We start from the raw sequence: 23,273 nt of genomic DNA, 5'->3' as shown, positions 1-23,273 counted from the left end.
GTTACCTCCTGCAGGAGGAAGTAACTACGTACTGCACAAAGAAGGGCTTTCTTGTAAGAGATGTTTGGCTGTGGATAGATAGGGAAAGAGGAGGTGGCAGTGCAGAGCTTGGCTCTTTTCTGCAGTGGCTCCCCGCTTGTGGGATGCTTTCCCCAGGGAGGCTCTCCTAGCACCTTCACTGCATATCTTTAGGCAAAAACATCCCTCTTCTCCCAGGCCTTTTTAAAAAAATTGGGAGGGTAACTGTTTTTTGTTGCTATGTATTTTTGTGTTTCCATACGGTAAACTGCCCTGTGATCCTCCTATGAAGGGTGCTATATTTTTTTTAAAAAAACAACAACAGGGAGCAGGACTGATCTCCCCCATCCCTCCGCCTCCATGGTGCGGTCCACGGGCGGCATCGGCCGAAAGGGATCCGGCAGCAAGTGCAGTTGCAGGCTGCTATTCCACCTTACCTCTTCGTGCTGGCGAAGCTCGTCCCGGCAACCTTTGCGCCCTGCGCCTCCTGCTCCCTCCCCTCGCCTCCTGTCACTAGGAGACCGAGAGAGACACTGAGGGAGAGGGAGAGCAGATCCCGGTGAGGAGGGGGAAAGGGGCCCCGATTTCGGGGTTGCGGGTACCGATCCCTAGTGCGGCGATCGAGGGGAGCCGTGGGGGAGGGAGGGAGGAGCCTCTGCCCCACAGAGGTCGCCAAAGGGCGCCGTTCGCGCGTGGGAGGAGGAAAGGGTTAAGCACCCCGTGTGTGACAGAGGGTGGGGCTGTTTTGTTATGGGGCGCCCCATAGCAAGGGGGTGGGGAGGGCGAGGGGGATGGAGTGTGTGGGGCTCGTATGTGGGAAGGCGGGGGGGGCGAGGCGGTGTCTGGCTCGCAAGTGGGGATTTGGGGCGGGGGGGGGGTCTCCGTCGTGTGGGGCAGCGGTGGGTCTCCTGTGGCGCGTGGGCAGCGGGACCGTGTCGGGGGCTGGCTCGCTTTCCAGAGGGGCGATGCCCCAGGGCATCTCCGCGCCTCAGCTTCCTCTGCATTTAGGGGTTGCACCTGCACCCCGATCTTCATCCCGGGGGGGCTCAAGGGGGCGCGCATGGTCGCCCCCTTCCCCATCTAACCCAACCACCAGCCCTGCGAGGCAGGTAGAGGCTGAGCGCGCGTGGCCGCGGCCCAGGGAGCGGTGGGGGGGGGCTCGAACTCTGGTCTCCCCACACTCTGAACCCCTGCAGCACCTCTGGCTCGGGGGGGGGAGGCTGGGGGGCGGCAGCATCTGGCTGTGCTGCAGCGGAGATAGATGCATGGAAGGGGGAAGGGCGGGGTGGGGAGAAGATTCCGCTCCTGCTCCATCTCAGCTTAATCCTTTCTCGCGCGGGGAGGGCAGGGGGCTGGGCTGGCCCGCGCGGGCTCAAAGGGGGCTTTGGGTTGGGCGCGCTCGCTTGGTTGCGGGGGGGGGGGGAGTCGGCTGGGGCCTCCGGGAGTCGAGGACGGCTAAATCCAGGCTTCCTTATTTAGGCTCAGCTGCTCGTTTTCTCTTGGGTGGACCCTGTTATTATTTGCATAGATCGCAGGGGAGGCATTAATTGGCTAGGTCAAGTTCAGAAACATAAAAAACATATTGATTGGCATGCTTTCGGTGGATTCTTGTGGCCTAACTTAACGCCCCCCCCCCAGCAAACAAATCTCGCTGCTGCAAGCGGAAGAGAGCCAACCACGCCCTGGGCTCCCCGCCCCCCTCACTAGAAAGGAAATACATACAATAAGCGAATAGGAAGAGTGACTACCCAAGTGACGCTGACGCAAAATCTGACACACACTGTACACTAAATAAAATAAGTTTTAACAACCACCCCCTCTCCCCACCCCTCTTTCCTTCCCGGACCCTTTAACTATATACAACACTAATGGCTCACAACAAATGTAACTGATATGTAGAAAAGACAACCTGAAAAAAAGAGACAATGCATGTGCTTTCGTAAACCAAGAAAACCTTTAATAAAATTATTTTTTTAAAAAAAGAAACATAAGAGGACCCTTGCTGGATCAGGCCATGGAGTCCAGCACCCTGTTGTCACATTACCACTTTCCCCTCTTGCATTCAGAAGCGGGTTGCCAATAATGGGCTTTTTATTTGTCTTATTTTGCTTCTGTGCCCTTCACAGCAGCTGACCACTCAGCTTTTGTAGGACAGCCAAAGTGTCACCCTGCCGACGATATTTCTGATAAAAGCATGGTATCGTAATGGTAATAGCTTTATTATTTATACCCCACCCATCTGGTAGGGTTTCCCCAGCCACTCTGGGCAGCCTCCAGCAAAATATAAAAACGTAACAAAACATCAAACATTAAAGCCTTCCAGATACAGGGCTGCCAGTTGTGGTGTTGTGGTTAAGAGCGGTGGGCTCGTAATCTGGGGAACCGGGTTCTTGTCTCCGCTCCTCCACATGCGGTTGCTCGGTGACCTTGGCCCAGTCACACTTCTCTGAAGTCTCTCAGCCCCACTCACCTCACAGAGTGTTTGTTGTGGGGAAGGAAGGGAAAGGAGAATGTTAGCCGCTTTGAGACTCCTTCGGGTAGTGATAAAGCGGGATACCAAATCCAAACTACTCCTCCTCCTCCTCCTCTTCTTCTTCTTCTTCTTCTTCTTCTTCTTCTTCTTCTGCCTTCCGATGCTGGTATAGCAAAATCAGTTGCTGTTTTTTAAGGTTAGCATCATTGAGAATGTGGGGTAGGGCTAGTGTGCCTATCTCCCCCCAAGCCCACACTGCATCCTTTATTTTTGCAATACTGAATGGGAGTGTTGGCGTTGTACTCTAGCTCCTTTCTCTTCATCCTTAAACCTAGATTATGTAGGACATGAAATGGGAGCACAGAGCCTGGCTCAGAGGTCGAAATCTCCCAAAGCAGCAGCAGCAGCAGCTGTTTGGCTTAACAGGAAATGCATTTTAATAGTGTGCCTTTGATCTCATTCTTTTTTTAAAAAAACAAAAAACCATAGCCTTGATCTCAGTAATTCACAGTAAAAGTTGCGCATCCCTCACAACAAAACTACAGGAACCCTACAGCCTACCGGAGTCTTTGCCGACCTAGTGTCCTCCAGTTGTTTTTGCTGGTGCTGGCAGCAGCTGTTGCTGAAAACATCTGGGGGACCAGGCTGGCAGAGACTGATCTACCTTGTCCCTCAGAAGCTTTTGACTATGGCTGATCTACTGTAGTCTAGCACCTGCTCACACAGTGTCTGGCCAGTTGCTCATGGTTTTGAAAAGCCACAAGGATTTGAACACCAGACCCCCTGTGTTTTCCAGCAATTGGTACTCAGGAGCATTGCTGCTTCTGACTGCAGAGGCAGAGCATAGCCATCGTGGCTGGGAGCCACCAACATCCCTCTCTTCCTCCATGAATTTGTCTAGTCCTCTCTTAGATCCATCCAGGTTGGTTACCATCACTGCCTCCTGGGGAAGGAGTTCCCTGATTTTTAACTCTGCGCTGCGTGAAGAAGTTAGTTATTTTATCTGTCCTGAATCTTCCAACATTCAGCTTCATTAGGTGTCCACAAATTCTAGCTTTAGGAGAGAGGGAGAAATACTTTCCTCTATCCAAAAACAGCATCCATCAAGTTACATATGAAAGGAAACAAAGCCATGAAGCAAGGATGCTGAGGCCTTATTTGCAAACCTGCAAATGTCCACCCTGCCCTCTTGAAGAGCGTGCAGAGTAACTTGCCCACTTCCCTCTTTCCAACAGCTGCTACTCTGGGTTTTCCAGTAGAGTCAGCCTCATTGGTTCTGATGTGTTTGCTAATCTGATTGGTTTGCTAATCTGCATAATCCTCTAGATGGGATGGGGAACCCTTTTTAGCCCGAGTTCTCATGTGGCTAACCTTCCATATAAACTCCCCCATCTCTTACATTAACAGGGAGGGGTGGGTGGGTAGCTACCTGTCATGTATGATCTTGTTGGGATTCCTGCATTGCCTGGGGTGTGCTGGATGACCCTCAAGATCCCTCCCAGCTCTGCAGTTCTGTGGTTCTACCTGGGCTTTGTTATTTTTAAACCCAACTGTGCTCATTCTATGTTATTTAGTTTTTCATCTTTCAGTTTTTGACTATTGTAATTGTTTCTCTGTTTTATATATATATTATAAAATGAAATTTTATTAAATGAATCGAAATGAACCCACTGAGTGTCATTTTACAGTCAATACATATTTATTTATTCCATAAAATTTATATACCGCTTGACTGTAAAAAAAGAAAAGGACCCTCAAAATTGTTTTTAAAAAGGTAAAACAATAAAACTGGGAAAAAATCACAACCATTAAAAAAAAAAACAGGGAGGGGGACCTCGATGCAGACAGAGAAGTCCCCATGGGCCACAACTGACGCATAGGCTAGACACCCCATTTGAGGGAGTCATAAGTTCTCACACAACTAGTAGCCCTTTGGCTCGCGATTGGAGCTGGGCTCTTATTTGCCTGTTTTGTTTTTTTTTGGCAATTGTGAATTCACTACAGAGGGGACTGAGCAGCCAGCAGTCCCCAGCAGCTGGACCAGGCTGATGTTTCCCCTTTGCTGACCACATCCTTCCTGGCCTGGAGGGAGGAGGCCAGTGCACTGTCACCCCATGCTTGAGGCAAGAGAGTTCCCCCTGCAGTGACATGGGCATGGTTCTGTCCTGGGGCTCATTCTCACATCACTTGGTGCCTCATGGCAAATCCTCTCGTGCCAGATGTTGTTCATCCCCGTTCCGAGGTAGGCTCCCTCTGCATCTGGAGGCTCACTCTGTCTCTCATGGCTAACAACCCTTAAGAAACCCAACCTTTGTGGACCACCTGAGCTGGTTTTTAAAGAACCCTGGGCCATCACTCCATCTTTGGGTAACCTATTCCCTGCACACCACATTTCCTAGACCAGAACTAGAGATGCTTCCCCCCCCCCCCCCCGCTATTATTCCACGTTTTGGGCTCCTGAGCTGCTGCTCGCATCTCTTGTTTCACAGGAGAATCTCGCTTCCTTGTTTTGTTTTTAATCACTGAGCAACTGCATCCCAGATGGCGAGCAGAGTGCTGTATGCAAATCCGTGGCGGAGGGAGCAGATGAGGCTCAGGATAAAGGGAAGGATTAAAAAGGGGTGGTGCTAAACCGGAATCCTCCGTGTCAGTGCTCATAGGTATCAGTGTCTGTGCTATGCAGGTGGCTTGTTCATTTGCAGGCTGAGCAAACGGTAGGCGTGGGCATTACGGTAAGTCCTTCTGGGACCTGAAGAGGTGGGAGAGAGGGGGAGTGTAAAGGCTGTATTTGGAGCAGAAGTGCAGTCGTTGAGCAAGGTCACTGAGAGTTTAATGTGTCCTTTTCCTTAAGACTGCCATGCACCCCATCCACCTCTTCAAAGCCAGCGATGAAGAGGGGCAGGTCTCACACCCCTGAGTGAGATTTCATCCACACTCATCCCTGTAACCTTTATAGGGGCAGAGCCTGCTCCTTCTCTCTGCTTCTAGAGGCTGAGGTTGAGCTTGCACCTCTCCTTTAAGCTCACTCTAACCCACCCAAGTTGGATCGAGGGGGAACTCGGACATCCGTTTTCCAGTGGTCTTTCCACGCAAAGCCAGGGCTGCAGCTGAGCTTCTGTTAACCCTTTGTGCATTCTCTTGGCAGCTCCCCACAATGACTACCCTGGACGACAAGCTGCTGGGTGAAAAACTCCAGTACTATTACAGTAGCAGCGAGGAGGAGGACAGCGAGAAAGAAGAGGAGGGGGAGGAGCAGCAGCATGGCGCCCCCCAGGATGCCACGGAACCCAGGAACGTGGTGTTGAGCAGCGATGGCAGTGCGGTAAACACAGGTGTGCCTCCCTTTCCTCCAGGTCCCTGAACTCACCTACAACTTCCTTAGGGCTGAGCCAATCAGTTGCATTTAATACGCACAAATGATCCTTTAAGGCTAGTCTGCTGGGGAACGTTTTACTTAGTTTTATTTTATTTCGTAAAATTTATATACCAAAAAAAAACAACCAACAATGACAACACCTGAAAACGTTTTACAAAAAAAATTCAAAAATCAGGAAGAAGGATTAGCCAACACGATGTTTTAAGACTTTCAGAAAGTTAAAATAACAGTAGATTAAAACAGATTAAAACTCACATCTGCTTTCTATTCGTGTTGACACATTAAATGATTTATAAAACTACAGGTGAGGATCTCAAACTATATCCTTGTTCTTCCTGTGTGTGACATTATTATTATGACTGGAATGTAATTGAAATCAACAAGATTTTGGAACGCAGAAATAAAGAAAATCATCAACTCATCAATTCTAGCACGTGGGGGGCCACCTTATCTAAATTATATAATTTGGTATTTGAATGATTGATATTATTGATTGTATAATAAATTGGTATTGTTATAATGAGGCTATTATTGGATAACAATTGAAAATTAATAAAAATTATTATTAAAAAGCTCACATCAGCTTTCAAAACATCTGCGTAGACTTGTCCAAGCAAAAATGTTTTTCAGCATTTTTGTTGACAAATAGGCAGGGAGTTCTAAAGTGTAGATGCTGCCACACCAGAATATTGAGTTCTTACAATGCGGACCAAGTATTATGTGCCAGTTCTGCTGATTGAAGCAGTTGAATGGGCATTTGTGGGGCAAGGCGATCTCATTGGTAATGTTGGAGATGTTTCCTTCTTTGAAAATAGGGTAGGAGTCCGCAAGTTAAATGCAGAAAGGTATAACTCTTCCAGATTTTTGAAATCCTCCACAATTGTCCAGCTGTCAAAGTTGGTTCCTGCCTGGAAGAAGCTTCCCTGTGGGAGTTGTCCCGCGCTGGGAGGTAAGAGCCTGCCTCACTCCAAATCCAGCCGTTGGTCCCTTCTGCCCAGGATTTTATATTCTGACTGGCAAAGGCTCACCAGGGACTTGTGCAGAGACATGTCTTTTTCCAGAACCTGCTCTCCAGCTGATTTCTGGTATTATCTTTTGTATATGGTTTTTATATTGTATTTTGTATTGTATTATTTTATGAATAGCATTATATTCATATGCATATAAATTTACAAACATTTATTTGTTATTTTTCTATAAACAAATAAAATACCCCATATGGGGTTTGTGCTTTAATAGGACATTTGGAGTCCTCTGCTAACTCTTGACTGGGACGTAAGCAGAGCCCTGCCCACAAAAGGGTGGGGGCTTCTAGTCTAGCTTCCTGTTCCTACGGTGGCCATTCAGGTGTCCCAGTGAGAAACTACCAAGGAAGCCCTGAGTGTGAGAGCGCACATCCCTCCTGTGGCTTCTGCTAACTGGTGTTAACAGTTAATACATTCTTTTAGATGGGGAGGGGCGCTTTTGTGTCAGTGTCACTTGGGTTGGTTCTCTTTCTATTCATGCCAACCTTTTCCATGCCTGCTGACAACTTTTCTATTATCGCCTGCCCTATGCAGGCAATGAAGAATACATCTTTCCACAATGGTTATAATTGAGGTCTGTTTTTAACCATTTTAATGGTTAATATCATACGTTTTTATTGCTATAAACCACTGTAATATATGTTTGTTTACTGCCTCTGACGGTGGAGACAGAGCTTAGCCCTTCTGGCTAGTAGCCTTGCTACCCAAGCTCTTGGCCATTGCTGCCTCCTGTGGGAGAGAGATCTGTAGTTTTGACCGTTCAGCCATGCACTGTGTGAAGAAGTGGTTTCTTTTCTCTCTTCTGAATCTCTCCAGAGTTCATATACAACTGTGATGTTTGGAGGTTTGTCCGGAGTCCTCTGTCCTCAGGCAGCAGTGTTTGTGTGTGTGTGTGTGTGTGTGTGTGTGTGTGTGTGTGTGTGTGATCCATACAGGATTTTACTTGAGCCCAAGGCCAGCCTGCTCCTCTGTTGTTGTTTAGTCGTTTAGTCGTGTCCGACTCTTCGTGACCCCATGGACCAGAGCACGCCAGGCACTTCTGTCTTCCACTGCCTCCCGCAGTTTGTTTAGACTCATGTTTGTAGCTTCGAAGACACTATCCAACCATCTCGTCCTCTGTCGTCCCCTTCTCCTTGTGCCCTCCATCTTTCCCAACATCAGGGTCTTTTCCAGGGAGTCTTCTCTTCTCATGAGGTGGCCAAAGTATTGGAGCCTCAGCTTCACGATCTGTCCTTCCAGTGAGCACTCAGGGCTGATTTCCTTCAGAATGGAGAGGTTTGATCTTCTTGCAGTCCACGGGACTCTCAAGAGTCTCCTCCAGCACCATAATTCAAAAGCATCAATTCTTCGGCGATCAGCCTTCTTTATGGTCCAGCTCTCACTTCCATAAATCACTACTGGGAAAACCATAGCTTTAACTATACGGACCTTTGTTGGCAAGGTGATGTCTCTACTTTTTAAGATGCTGTCTAGGTTGGTCATTGCTTTCCTCCCAAGAAGCAGGCGTCTCTTAATTTCGTGGCTGCTGTCACCATCTGCAGTGATCATGGAGCCCAAGAAAGTAAAATCTCTCACTGCCTCCATTTCTTCCCCTTCTATTTGCCAGGAGGTGATGGGACCAGTGGCCATGATCTTCGTTTTTTTGATGTTGAGCTTCAGACCATATTTTGCGCTCTCCTCTTTCACCCTCAATAAAAGGTTCTTTAATTCCTCCTCACTTTCTGCCATCAAGGTTGTGTCATCTGCATATCTGAGGTTGTTGATATTTCTTCCAGCAATCTTAATTCCGGCTAGGGATTCATCCAGCCCAGCCTTTCGCATGATGAATTCTGCATATAAGTTAAATAACCAGGGAGACAATATACAGCCTTGTCGTACTCCTTTCCCAATTTTGAACCAATCAGTTATTCCATATCCAGTTCTAACTGTAGCTTCTTGTCCCACATAGAGATTTCTCAGGAGACAGATGAGGTGATCAGGCACTCCCATTTCTTTAAGAACTTGCCATAGTTTGCTGTGGTCGACACAGTCAAAGGCTTTTGCATAGTCAATGAAGCAGAAGTAGATGTCTTTCTGGAACTCTCTAGTTTTCTCCATAACTCTAGCTTTCTTCTCCATAGCCTGCTCCTCATATCTGAGCTAATCCAGCCTCCCCCATTTGGCTCCCCAAGGGCAGCCCTCAAGCAGGCCCTGAGTCCAAGAGTGCTCTCACACACCCTGCCCTGTGCCTTTCAGCAACTGCTGTTCAGAAGCACCACTGACTGTGGAGGCAGAGGCACAGGCACTGTCTGTTATTGATGTGGCAAGTTGCTGCTGTCGCTGCCTGCTTCATCCCCTCCCTCTCTCCCTCCCTCCCCAGGCCCCAAAGGGGTGATCAACGACTGGAGGAGATTCAAGCAGCTGGAGACAGAGCAGCGGGAGGAACAGTGCCGGGAGATGGAGCGCCTCATCCAGAAGCTCTCAGTGACATGCAGGTCCCACCTGGATGACGAGGAGGACAAGCAGAAGCAGAAGGAGCTCCAGGAAAAGCTGAATGGCAAGGTAACAGGCACAGGAAGGGAGGCCTCTCTGGCAACCTTTTCCGTGTGGATTCCAACCCTACCCGCAGGCATCCTTGGAGCAGGTGCTGTTTTGCAGCTGGCGGGGGACCACCTGCCCTGAGTGGCACTCAGCACCTGGTGGTGGAGCTGCCAAGTGTTCAGGGCACAGCTAGCATAGGGGAACCTGCAGCCCTCTGGGTATTTTTGGAATCTAGATCCCATCAACCAGCGCGGCCCACAACCCGGGGTGAGGGGGAGTTGGAGTCCCCAACTGCACCCGGGGTCTTGTGCTTGTGCCGCCTCTGGTGTATATCAGTTTAAAAACAGGCAGGCAGGGGGCAGGGGATTTCAGGCAGGGAGGAATGCAGGTGGGTTAACTTTCGGGGGAACTTAGTAGCAAGGGCTGGCCTGTCCATTGGCCTTGGTGAGGCAGCTGCCTCAGGAGAGGGGCAGCAGATCCTGGGCCCCCAGAAGTGCACAGCTCACCTCCTCCTGCTCTTGCTGCTTTTGGTGGATGCCTGGGAAGAGCAGGACTGCTGCCACCTGTGCCTCTCTGTCATCCTTCTTTTCTCCCCCATTTCCTCCAGCTATCTGGAACTGCCCTGAGTCGTCTCAGGCAAAGGCAGCTGTAGGAGGGCACCGTTGACTGTTTTGCCTAAAGTGGCAAAATGTCTTGTGCTGGCCCTGCCTCGCTTGTTGGGAACTTCCTTTCCAGCTTCTGAGCTGTCCTCCAGCAAGTGCCAATTTAAGCAGCTTTTGTTTAGTGCTCCAGTTACTGTGTAATCAGCATCTTTTTCTTGATGTTATGCAGCTCAGCCCATGCGTGCCAGGAGGAGGGGGAGGAGGGGGGGGCAATGGGAGGGCAGGAGGGTGGAAATTTCTGTTCTGCCTTGAGTGGCACAGGGCCTTGGGCCATCCCTGACTGAGGAGGCAGCCTGTTTTCCCAGCTAACCCTGCAGGAGTACAGTGCGCTGCGTGAGGGCCCAGATGACGAGGAGTTTCTGCAGCAGTACCGCAAGCAGCGCATGGAGGAGATGCGGCGGCAGCTGCGCAGCGGGCAGTACTTCAAGCAGGTCTTCGAGATCCACAGTGCGGAGGCCTTCCTGGACACCATTGACAAGGGTCCCAGAAATACCCTGGTGATGGTCCACATTTACGAGGATGATGTCCCAGGGGCTGACTCCCTCCACGGATGCATGGTCTGCCTGGCCGCTGAGTACCCCGCAGTCAAGTTCTGCCGAGTGCGGAGCTCCCTGATCGGCGCCAGCTCCCGCTTCACCACCAGCGCCCTGCCGGCCCTCCTGGTCTACAAGGGTGGGGAACTGGTGGGCAACTTTGTCCGTATCACTGACCAACTGGGTGAGGACTTCTTCGCTGGGGACCTGGAGGGCTTCCTGCAGGAGTGCGGCCTGCTCCCTGAGAAGGACCTGGTGCTCCTCACCTCTGTCCTCAATGCCTCCTCATCCTGCCTCAGCGATGACAGTGACCTGGAGATCGACTGAAGGCAGGCTAGGGTGAGCAGAGAGGCACCTGTGAAGGGGCAAGTAGAAAAGCCGCTAGAAGGCAGTTACCCAGTTGCCACACGCACACACACACACACACACACACACACACACACACACATACCGTTCCCAAATGGAGGAGCCACCTCAAGCCTCCAGCTGAAACCTGTCCAGCAGCCTGTGGCCCCTCTGCCCTGCCCTGCCCACCACAGAGCCCTTGCTGCTGCCCCTGATGGCTCTCGAAGCCTCAGTTCCTAGTTGCTGCTTTGCTTTTATGGATCTTGCACCTGCATTTTGCACAAGCAGGCATTTTGGCCAGGAGCTGGATGCCAGCAACCCACCCTCCCGAAGGAGTAGGCCTGCATGGGGCTCACACGAACCCCGAGGTGTCCAATGGGGTGGGGGAGTTGTGCTGATGGGAGTTGTAGTCCAAAGCACCTTGAGGGGACCCAGGCTGGCAAACACTGTTGCAGACCATAGCTCAGTCCCAGTAGTTGGCTTGGTAAGTCTGGCTATTCTCTCCGGGGTCCTGGGCATTCCTAGCATTCATTTAACAACCCTTGATGTGCTGTACAACATCGCCCTCAACAGCAGGTTGCCCTATGCTTGTTTGTGGATGTTCATCCCCTGTGTTAATCTACAAGACATGACCTTCCGCCCTGTTCCTCCAGCCGAAATGGACTCTATTTTGCTAAGCTCTCTTTTAAAATGTGTACCGTATTCCTAACTGTTTTTAAACTAATGCAATAAAGACATGAATATCATTAAGTTTCCTGTCCAGTTGCTTCTTTGAGCAGCTGTTGGTGCTAAGCAGCCCTTGTCCCAGGGTGGTTGTTCATCGGGAGGAAGAAAAGCAGAGCCACAGGTACAGGTGCTCACCCACGGAGGCCGGTCTGTTAGGAGGGATGGGGCATTCCCCACCAACATCAATCAGCCCCAACATGCCTACCCCCTCTTGCAGCCAGTCCAGAGTGGTGGTGGTGGCAGCAGCAGCAGCAGCAGCAATCATTTCCACTGTCTTCCTCCTTAGCCTCAGTGTTGCCCATGTAGAACTTGCTGCCTTTTAATCCACCTTCTGCTTTGTCAAACAGATGGTTTTCTCTCATTTTTAATGACCCATAAATGTGACTACAGATGTGAAACCCTGCAGCTAAGGTAGCCAGCACAGTGCCCTCTGGACTCAAACGCAAGAAGAGCCCTGCTGGCCCATCTGACCTAGCATCCTCTCCTCACAGTGGCCAACCCAACGCCTGTTGTGGGAAACCTGCAAGCAGGGCACAAACACAAGACCCCTCTCCCCTTCTGTTTAACCATGTGCCATGTGAAGAAGGACTTTTTAAAATCTGTCTTGAATCCTCCAACATTCAGCTTCATTGGATGGTCACAAGTTCTGGTATTAGACAGAGAAAGAGAGAGAGAGAGAGAGAGAGAGAGAGAGAGAGAGAGAGAGAGAGAGACTGTTCTCCACTTCCTTTATGCCATGCATAATTTTATAAACTTCTATTATGTCACCTCTTACTCGCATTTTCTCTAACCTAAAATGTTGTTGGATGGGTTTATGGGAGTTCTAAGTTCCACAATACCTAGAGAGCAGTGGTTTTCAACCAGTGTGTCATGGCCCCCTGGGCGCCTTGAAGGATGGTCAGGGGTGCGGTGGGCAACCCTGGCCTCTGTCCCTCTTCCCTTCCCTCCCTCCTGTGATGCCCTCTTGCCTCTCTGCCTCCCTAAGGCTTGCGCAGCTGTTTGTTGCAGCAGCCCTGGCTATAAGCTCCCCAGGCGAATGGTGCACCTTTGGCTGGCCAGGGGGTGCTTCCCCAGCCCCTGTGGGGTAGTGTGAGGAGGCATCTCTCTTTGGAGCAGGGGGGGGGGCAGCTCAGAGACCAGAGACAGCAGCTTCCCAGGATTCCCAGGGGAGAGGAGGCTGAGGGAACACTCCACAAGGAAGGGTGTTCGAAAAAGGGTGAGAGGCTGCCATCTCTGCAGGCATGGGGGGACGTAACTGGGCTCCTGAGCCCCACAGGGGAGCCGCAGAAAGAATGGAGTTGGTCGAGGGAGCCGTGGACTCAAAAAGGTTGAACACCTCTGCCTAGAGAGCATTAAGGTATCTTCCCAACCTAGAGCATTGCTGTGCATGACCTGAGATGCAGTTGTGACCTAACGCAAGTGACTCACCTAACAACATCTAGCAGGAAATTGACATAATGATTACTGGAACTAAATGGCTCGGGACCCCAGTACCTCAAGGGCAACTTCTCCCCATATAAACCAACCTGGACCCTGCAATCATCCTCTGAGGGCATTCTTTGTGTGCCCCCTCCCATGAGAGGTCTGGAGGGTGGCAACCCAAGAACAGGCCTTTTCTGCAGTGGCCCCGTTTGTGGAATGCTCTCTCCAGGGAGCCTTACCTGGAGTCTTCTCTACATGTCTTTAGGCTCCAGGCAAAAACATTCCTATCATCCCATGCCTTTGGCTAATTAAGCAATCTATAGTGGTAGCTTCGGTTGCGAATAGGATCTGTTCCAGAGGTCTGGTCGGATCCGGAGGCTTCCACAACATGAGGACCGCTTAATTACTGGCCTTATTCAATCTCTTAAATCAGGGAAAGCCCCGGGTGCTGACAATATCCCACCAGAAATTCTTAAGGCAATAAATTGGTGGAGTGGATGGAAAGAGAGCATATTCTATCAGAAGCTTAAGCTGGTTTTATTTTTATTTTTTTAAATAATTTTTATTAACTGGCCAATCACATCAAATTAGATCACATCACATAAATTCCAAATTACAAAGCCAAATTTTTAAATTTTGTTGGGGGAACCCATACTTCAAGATCCAAAGGGGGATTCAAATCATCTTCTTATTACTGCGTTAGTGTCCAAATCAGTCCCAATCAGTCCAGACAAAGTTCATAATTCTATCCAGTCTTATCTTGGTGTTTCCACATCATATCTTGTTCATATAATTTCTCTTTTTCTTTTACGATCTCTTCTGTTAGTCTCCTTAAGCCGATAAGCAAATATAATAATCCTGTGTGAATTTCCCGTTCTTCCAATCTAAGTCCAGATGGTTTCCATATATCTCCTTCGTAGATAACATCACTCTTTCCATCATAAATCAGGCATTTTTTCGCTCTTAAGTCCCGCAGAGGAGTTAATCCACGATATGTAAACAGCTCTATTTCTCTCTTTCTCCTCCCAGACCCAAGAGCTCCAACAATGCCTCCCAAGATGGCGACGGCATTTTTAACTGCGTCATTCCAAAACTCTTAACTTTCCAGCTTCGTCTTGAAACATTGCTTTGGTTCGAAAGTTTATCTCCACACAGCCTTAAATCACAGCTTAAGTCCTTAAAGTTCTAACTCATTAGGGGAGGGGATTCTTGTTTAATCACATGAAGAGGAAAGGAAAGTTTTTTTCCCCCTCCCCCCTCAGTCCTTTGCAATACCGTATCTTGACGTATCTTCTCATATTTTGTTCTTGCCTTGTTATCAGAGATCTCTTCTGTCAGCAGTCTTTACTCCCCCTTTTTCCTTGAAGTATGTGCAATTTATCTCGTCCAAATTGTTTCTTTTGAAGATTCTTGCAAACTAGAGGTGCGGATCAGAGACAGCATCAAGGAGTGCCGGAATCCCACAGGAGGGCTTTGTGCCTAGTGCCCCCACCCCCACAAATTCGGGGGTGGTATAGGGCACAGCAGGCAAGGGCCGTCCCCCCCATAATCCTGGGGGGGGGGTTAAGGAGGCTAATTACCCCCATCATAGCCTCCAAATTACCTCGTGTGGGTTGGAGAGATGTTATTGTCAGCCATCTTCCGATGCGCCCGAAGCTTAAGCTGGTTTTAGAGCAAAGCGTTCAACTATAGACCAGGCCCTTATCCTTCAACACCTGGCAGACAAATACTCTAGAAAAGGGGGGTCTTTATATGCAGCTTTTGTGGATTTTAAATCGGCTTTTGATCTAATACCAAGGGACAGACTCTGGGAAAAGCTTGGCGCTACAAACATAGATAAACGCTTATTACGCCTTATCCGTGGTCTATACGAAAACACCAGGGTGAGGGTAAGATGCGATCGGTCAGGCCATCTAACTAAAGAAATTCAAACGCACTATGGGGTTAAACAAGGATGTGTCCTCGCGCCAACGTTATTTAATTTTTATATCAACTCTCTAGCAGTATATATGGCGAAAGAAAATGCCCACCCTCCCAATCTGGCAGGTGTGCCCCTCTCGGTGCTTCTGTATGCGGACGACGCAGTCCTACTCTCCTTTTCCTGCGTTGGCTTGAGGAAGCTTTTGAGATCACTTGCTGACTATTGTCAAGCGGAACAACTATCAATAAATTACAGCAAATCTAAAATTATGGTGTTTTCAAAAAAAAGAAGGAAACACAAATGGAGAATTAATGGTCAACCTATTGACCAGGTAGCAACTTTCAAATACCTGGGAATAACTTTTCAGGAAAGGGTCTCGTGGCACGAACAGATGAAAAACGCCATTGCCAACGCAGGAAGGGCCAATAAAGCCCTTACAATATTTTTTCACGGGAATGGGGGTAAATACGTTCCGGCGGCCTCCCAGGTTTTTGCTGCAAAAATACTCCCACAACTCACTTATGGATCCCAGGTTTGCAGTTTTAAAAATTTTGCGCCTATGGAGGCATTTCAAACAAAATTCTATCGGTGTTTATTGGGGATCCCCCCCTGTGTATCTAATATAGCTGTCCGCTTAGAAGTTGGACAACCACCCGTTAATGCGCGGTTGTGGATTCTAAAGATACACTACTGGTTAAAACTTATTTTTCCCCTGGCCGGTTTGGCTCCTTTAACACTCTTAGACACCTTTCATTCTACCTGGAAAGCTTCCCTGTTTGAAAAGATAAGAAGCTTGGGATTCTCCCCGCAGATCTTGATAGCGGCAGGATATGAGAGAGCCAGAAGTCAAGTGCTTCAACGCATTAGGGACATAGAGCTGCAATGTCATATGGGCAAAATGGATAAACATGCCACAATTAGAGACTTTGGGAGAGGGTTCTCACCCGCAAATTATCTGGCTGATTTACAAATACCTAAGTACAGACACTCCTTTACCCTGGCCAGATTTAACGTTCTGCCCTCTGCCCTGCTGCTAGGCAGATATGAGGGCAAACCATATGAGTCACGTGTTTGCCCATGTGGCTCATCGGAAGTGGAAACAAGTCTGCATGTATTGCTGCACTGTAGTTACTACGAGGATCTACGCCTGACCTTTATTGCCCCAGTTCTACAAAAGCTTAAAAATGAACCAGAACTCCAACGTATGAGAGCCTTGGTAGAAGATAAGGTTCCTGAAATTACGATCAATGTTGCCAAATTCTGTATAGCCGCTATTAGGCGCAGGAAACAAGAGCTTTCCAATGCCAATATGCAGGCGAAGGCAAATACTTAATTTTATTTATGCTGTCTAATTTTAAATTGCTGTTATGGCCTAATCTGTATTGAAATTGTCCTTTGTTTTTTCCGGTGTTATGCTTTGCTGACTAGCTGTACGAGTTAATCTGGTCTGTGACCGTTTAATAAAATTTGATTTGATTAGCGAGGACCGCTTCTGCACATGTGTGCGCAGCGAAACCCGGTAAAATACTTCCAGGTTTGCTGTTTTCACATCCTGAATTTTATATAACCAGAGGGTTATATAACTGGAGGTACTACTGTATTGCCTTTTAAGATATCTGTTTGTTATTATGGTATGTATTTTGTGTTTTTATATTGTAAACTGCCCTGTGATCTTTGAATGAAGGTTTACAAAGTTAATAAATAATAATAATACCAATAGGACTTCTCTCTGAGCCAGCCCAAAAAACCCAGATGCTGGAGGTATGAAATGCAATTGATTTCATAGCCTAATGAATTAAATTAGTTTACCTTTCTCAGTAACAAGCATCTGAGTTCACTAGGATTCACTAACATCAAGAAAATAATGTTGTGATCCTTTGTGGGAGCCCTTTTGGCATAAGCAACATCTGAAGACCAAATGGTTTTCCTTTCCACAAAGAGTCTTGCAGCACCTTAAAAACTAACACGCTGATTATGGTGTCACTTTTTATGGACAACAGCCCACTTCATCAGATGCACAGAGTACTAATCTGAGATGCAGGTGAAATACAAGTGTTTGGGACCGGAGAATTGGGGAAATGGCTGAAGTGAACAAAATGCAGAAAAGTGCAGACTAATTGATGGTGCTAATCCATAAAACAGGTTGTTTTTTTAAATCTTTTATTGAAAGATTTTCATGGATAACAAAGGTGCATACGCCTCTATTTTCAGTTCATATGATCCTATCTACAGGTCACTTAGATTTTGTGTGAGATGTTGTGTGAGATTTTGTGTGAGACACTGGCGCTGATAAACTACATAATCCCTTTCAAACACGAAAAATCCTTTGTCTCTGTTCAGAACACAAGCAAAAGCACTGAAACTCATAATACCATAATAAGAGCCTTCTGGATCAAGCCAACGACCCATCTAGTCCAGCCTCCTGATCTCATAGTGGCCAACCAGATGCTCTTGTGTGAACCCCACAAGCAGGATCTGTGTACAAGAATACTCTCCCCTCCTGCGGTTTCCAGCAACAGCACACGACCTGCACCAGTTGGGTACCACCTCAAGCTACCTATGGCCTATCTCAATCCACTTTATCATGAAGTCCAGATCATATTGTGATGGAGGGGTGATAGCTGACCTAGAGCAGGGGGCTATTTTCTTCCCCTCCTGTCCCTTTCGCCCTCCTTTTGTATCATGTCTCTCTCTTTTTATTGCAAGCTGCCCTGGGGGCCCTCTTGGCTGAGGAACAGGGTATGAATGTGTTTGGCTTCCATCTGTCTCGAGAGACAATGGAGTGCACCTCCGGGGTGAAGACAAACCACTGTGTTAGCAGCTCTGAGGTGACCTCCCCAGATGACAACACACTGATGTGGTCCAAAGGAAAGCAGAGCAAGATGTTTGGCACCGCTGGGCTGCATGAGTTGCTGGAAGGAGGCCTACAAGGCACCACCCAACCATCCTAGGGATTTGTGTAGTTTACTCCTGAGCCTTGCCTTGCCTTGTTTAGGACTAGAGCTTTCCTTCTCCTAGAAGGTCTACCTTCCTAGGTTGAGGAGCCCCACCTGCCCCTCACTTCCCTCTACAGCATATGCAGAAACAATCTTCTTGGCTGTTGGACCCACTCTTGGTCTCATCTGTTCAATGCGTGAGAACCTTGTCTTCACATTCAGGGGAAATCCCTAACTCACTGAGGGTTTGAGAACCATCAGCTCTCCTCACCTGGTTTAGCCTGCCAGTCAAAGCCATTCCCAGGCTGTGGCTGCTGTCACACGCTGACAGGTTCCAGGAACCACAGGTGAGAAATGAGTGCAGGGTGGGGACCAAAGGCGGACAAACTACCTAAGAATGACATGTACCACACCAGAGGCACTACTGCTCCCCAAAACCTCATACACCCCAAGGTACAAAAGTGCTAAGCAAATAAATAAATCCTTTTGGATTGCAAGAAGCAACTGTGTTGAAGGACCAGCCTAAGCTTCTTCCTGCCAGTGGCGTAGCGTGGGTTGTCAGCACCCGGGGCAAGGCAAGTAATATGCGCCCCCAACCCGTGGATTTGTGCCCCCTAACCTGTGGATTTGCGCCCCCTAACCCGTGGATTTGCCCTAACCCCAGATGTTGCGCCCGGTGCGGCCGGCCCCCCCTGCACCCCCCACGCTACGCCACTGCTTCCTGCTCCCACCCATTGGTGGGATGTGGGTTTTCCCATTTGGCAACGTGCACTTTGACCTGCTTTGGCCCGGAAGCTCTTGCGGCCATTGGAGGCTTGCAGAGCATTAGTAGATGTGACTTATTCTGTGATGCAAGAAATGTAACTGTGCTCATGCTCAGCTGGATACATTCTTCATTCCTGCCTATCAGTGAGCATACACCCAAACACTAAAAAACCCCAAAGTGTTTTTAAGACCATGCAAGCTTGATCTCAAACACACAAATGCCCCTTAGGTTTCCTTTTTAAATTTCCCGACCTGTGTCTGGACCATGTGAGGCTAATACTTGTTTACTAGAAATGTTGGCGCACCATCTGTCTCCTTCCCGAAAGCCTTTTTTGCATGAAGCTCAGGTTACAATTCTGCGCAAACTGGTCATCAAAACAACAACAAGAAAATCCAGCCTCCCTGTTGTGACCCATCTATTCCTCTCTTTTTCTTTTCCACCCCTAGGCTGAACAAACGTGTATCTCACTGACATGAAAATTAGTTTGGTGGATGGCTGCCTGTCCACTGTTTGGGACTTTTTAGTTCAGAAAAAAGATAAGTAAGAGGTGACAAGGTAAAAGTTTGTAGAATTATGCACAGCATGAATAAACAAGGTGTCATTCATCCTCCATCTGAAGGAACCGCTTGGTGTTAGCTTCATCTCCATCTTCACCGCATTATGGTCGGAGCAAGTTTTTGGGCAAATTTCCACTTTTCGAGTCTTAGGTGCCAGTCCTCTAGTTATCCATATTTGGTCAATTCTTGTCCATGTCATTTTGGCTTCAGAGAAGAATGTTCCCTCTCTTCCAAGGGGGTTCTTAATTCTCCAAATGTCAATCAAGTCCATATTGTCAGTCAGTTCAAAAAAGTTTTTTGGTAGTCTGCCATCTTTAGTTACAATCTGTCTCTGCGACTTGTCCATATTTGTAGATACCACTCCATTCATATCTCCCATCATAATGATGTTGTGATCCATGTAATCTAACAATGTCTCGTGCAATTTCTTAAAAAAATTCAGATTTCCCCTCATTTGGTGCATAAACTCCTATTATTAAAATTTTTTCTCCTTGTGATTGAATTTCGATTGCCACAAATCTTCCTTGATCATCTTTAAAAACAAATTTCGGTGACAGGCTCTCTTTGGCGTAAATTACAACTCCTCTCTTTTTAACCTTATCCGATGAAATAAACTCTTGTCCCAATCTTTTATTAATCAATACTTTCCTGTGTAGCCTTATCACATGTGTTTCCTGTAAACAAATTAAGTCCAATTGTTCCTTTTTCAATAAATGAAAAACTTTCCTCCTCTTCTCCGGGGAGTTAAGCCCATGAATGTTCCAACTTAGTAATTGCAGAGACATGGTGTATTTATTCTACTTTCCTCCAACTGCTCCCAGTAATTCCTCTTGTTCCGATGGTGGTATCACTTTTTCTAATTTGTCCAGTCCCGAAGATGGTGGTACTATGTCTAGTACTCCTGGTTTTAGAGCTCTTAGCCCTTCTAGAGCTTCTTTTTGCAGGTCTTCTTCGTAATCTCTCAGGAATTTTTCCTTGTCTTCCACTGATCTTATTTTGAACTTTTTCCCTTTAAAGGTAAAGGATAGGCCTTGAGGGAATTCCCACCTGAAAACAATTCTGTTACTTCTCAGCAAGGCCACCAAATCTCCGTAGTTAGTTCTAAGATCCAATAAGTATTTCGGAATATCCTTGAATATCTCCACTCTTTAATCGTTTATTTCCAAGGTCTTCTGGAAGTGCAGGCTCAATATTTTATCTCTCTCTTCTTTCGTTCGGAGGGTAACCAAACAGTCTCTCGCTCTATTCTTTCTCCCTCCTCTTCCAAGTCTAAAGGCAGTTACTATCTTGAAGTCTTGCTTAGCATCCAAATTCCAAAATTCTGCAAATTCCTTCGTAAGAAAGTCACTCAAACTGTCTTTTTCCAATTCAGGGACCGCCCTGATTCTCAGATTAATCTGTTTTTCCTTAAGTTCAATCATAGACAGGAGCGACCGGTGGTCCTTAAGCTCTTTGCATATAGGTGGAATCTTTTCCTCTACCGCCAGCACTTTTTCCTTTGCTTCCTCAACTGCCTTTTGGTTCGAAGCGGATTCTTGCAACAGTCTTTCAATAGCTTCTGTATTTGAGTTCACTTTCTGCCCCAAATTGTTAATGCTAGTAGTATTTTGGTCAATTTTAGTAGTCGCTTCAGTGACTTGGTTACTTAATTTTTCCAAATTTTCAAAAATTTTATTTAATACTGAAGTGAATCCCTCTTCAGTAGCCATTCCTTTAGGCCCAGCTTGTGCAGGATCTTTCCCTTGTACAGAGTCTTTTCCTTGTGATGCAGAAGGGGCAGATACAGATGCAGAGGCAGATACGGATGCTCTACGCTGCTGCATTACACTAGTCTGCTGCTGTCTAACCTTTCCCGATCTTGTTGTCTTTTCCTGAAGCAAGTCTGCCATGCCACTTTATCTAGGAATCTGGAAGTCAAAGTCAATCCCACGGTCAAAACCTGTTTTGCTATGAAAGTTTCCCAGGCCAGTCGAGAGTGAAAAATCCCCTGGCTAGTTGCAACAATTTCAAAGTTCCTCTAGGGGGACTCAGTAGCGATCAATAGTGTTACAATAAGGTCTCTCTTCCGATTTTCCAAAGTCCCCCTTTTACAAAAGAGAAAGGCAACAGTTCCAAATTCAAAGTAACCCTCAGAGTAAAAGTGTCTCACTTGCAGAGTTAACTGTCACAAAGTAACATTGTCCATAAATAGTGCGATTCTCAGTACAGCAATTTTATTAGTCTGGCAGTCCGTTCCCAAGGATTAAGTGGTGGTCTTTTACTCCTTTTTCCTCCACTTTTCTTGCAGGCAACATATATTTTCTCCTCTTCCCTCCCCTCTCCTGCAATTCAAGGAGGGAAATCTTTTAATTTGACGTTAGGATTTAAGTCCTTTTTAAACCCCACTCTCCAGCGTTAGCTTAATCAGTCTTTGCTTTGATCTATATACAGAAAGGAAGGCGGACTTCCTGTTTGCGCCTTCCCGTTTCAGTGCCAAATTAATCCTCTTTTTCTTGAATCCCCAGGTCTTTGAACTTGACCTACTCACGGGTAGTTGTTTGTTAGCCGAATTGTCCCAGGAAAAAGGTCAGCGCTCTCCGGCAACGGCTGTGCGGCTTCGCTCCACGGAGGAAGCAGTTGGCTCTCAGCACCGCGCCTGTCTCCCCGTTTCACTCCGGGACCCCTTACGGGGTTCCTTCGCAGTTAGGGGGGGGCGCTAAAGGTGGCCGCTGAGTCCCACGAACACAGGCTTCTTCCGCCTGTAGTTTCCTAAAGGGTCCCCGCGTCGCCGTCGCGGTTAGACCCGATTTCCGTGGAGTAATCCCCTCACAGCTGGAGGGAATCCGCCATTACCGATGGCGCCGCCTCCGGAAGTCCTCTTGATATCGTATCATTGTATTTGGTCATCGTGTTGCCTTGGATATTACTATATTCCATCTGACAGCCCTTCAGATATTTGAAGATGGCTATTGTCTCTCCTATCAGTCTTCTCTTCTCCAGGCTAAACACCCTCAACTCCCTCAACCTTTCCTCACAAGGCTTGGTTTCCAGACGCTTAATCACCCTGGCCGTCGTCCTCCACACACCTTCCAGCTTGTGAACATCTTTCTTAAACTGTGGCGCCCGGAACTGGACACAGGACTCCAGGTGTGGTCTGACCAAGGCAGAAGAGAGTGGTGCTACTACTTTCCATAATTTGGACCCTAGACTTCAGTTGATGCAGCCTAAAATAGCATTTTTTGCTGCTGCATCACAGTCTAGACTCATGTTAAGCGTGTGGTCCACCCAGACCCCTAGATCCTTATATTGCTGCTATAGCAGAATGATATATTAACCTGCTACAGCAGGGGGTTAGGTGAACCCTTTACCAATCAGGTGCTATCTAGATGTCTTCTACAACTCCCATCAGGCCCAGCCATTAAGGTCAATCACAGGGACTGATGTCGCAGTTGTAGTCCACAACACCTGGAGGGCACCAGGTTGGGGAAGGTTCCAATACTAACTCAGAAAATGTTATTCTGATAAGGCTACTCCCAGTCGATAGTTTAATCTGGGGTGGCAGCACCAGCAGCTTGAAGACCTTCGTGCAGAGCTAAAATATCTCTTCCACTCCCCCCACACACTTCCTTTTCTGAGCTGGCCATTTCATTTTGACTCATACTTTGACTTGCAAAACCTGCTGTAAGACAATATCAGCTACCTATACCAGCTGCCCGGTTTCACTAATTCATAAACAATAATATAAGTTTTCCATTCTCCACCTGTTGACACCTCTGCTTTGTTTCTCGTGGCCAATTAAAAATAAACACAGGGAGATTAGGTTTTACTTGGGGGGGCACCTCCCTGCATTATACCCCCAAGGGTGGCCTCATCATCTCTTCTGGGAAAGCTTTAAAATTTATTAGATATTCCCCCCTGTGCCCCCCCCCCCACCTGCGATGGTTGCAAAAGAAAAAACAGGCAACCAGGCTGCCACCATCTCAGAGTTTGCTAGTGAGCCGGGCCTATTAAGCA

The 23,273-nt window shown here is 47.7% G+C and overlaps 1 protein-coding gene and 1 long non-coding RNA gene across 4 annotated transcripts; one reads left to right on the top strand and one right to left on the bottom strand.

Annotated features, from left to right (window-relative positions):
- The first annotated feature begins 481 nt into the window (after nucleotides 1-481).
- On the top strand, nucleotides 482-11,702 carry PDCL (phosducin like). 3 transcript variants are annotated; one of them, XM_083597440.1, is made up of 4 exons: nucleotides 482-577; nucleotides 5,637-5,823; nucleotides 9,252-9,433; nucleotides 10,380-11,702. In XM_083597440.1, exons 2-4 carry the CDS (start codon nucleotides 5,646-5,648, stop codon nucleotides 10,932-10,934), a joined length of 915 nt encoding a protein of 304 aa, XP_083453566.1. In that variant the 5' UTR covers nucleotides 482-577; nucleotides 5,637-5,645; the 3' UTR covers nucleotides 10,935-11,702. The 3 variants fall into 3 exon arrangements, with proteins under 3 accessions (XP_083453566.1, XP_083453567.1, XP_083453568.1); XM_083597441.1 differs by lacking the exon at nucleotides 482-577 and adding an exon at nucleotides 807-3,413; XM_083597442.1 differs by lacking the exon at nucleotides 482-577 and adding an exon at nucleotides 5,268-5,567.
- On the bottom strand, nucleotides 7,072-9,234 carry LOC310754955. Its single transcript, XR_014544105.1, has 2 exons — nucleotides 9,014-9,234; nucleotides 7,072-7,852 (listed from the first exon to the last, which is right to left on the bottom strand). It is a non-coding gene; the product is annotated as an uncharacterized lncRNA (long non-coding RNA).
- Nucleotides 11,703-23,273: the final 11,571 nt, after the last annotated feature.

Source organism: Podarcis filfolensis (assembly GCF_964270895.1).
Source record: "Podarcis filfolensis genome assembly, chromosome: Z".
NCBI classification, from domain to species: domain Eukaryota; kingdom Metazoa; phylum Chordata; class Lepidosauria; order Squamata; family Lacertidae; genus Podarcis; species Podarcis filfolensis.
This window is presented reverse-complemented; position numbering and strand designations above follow the sequence as displayed.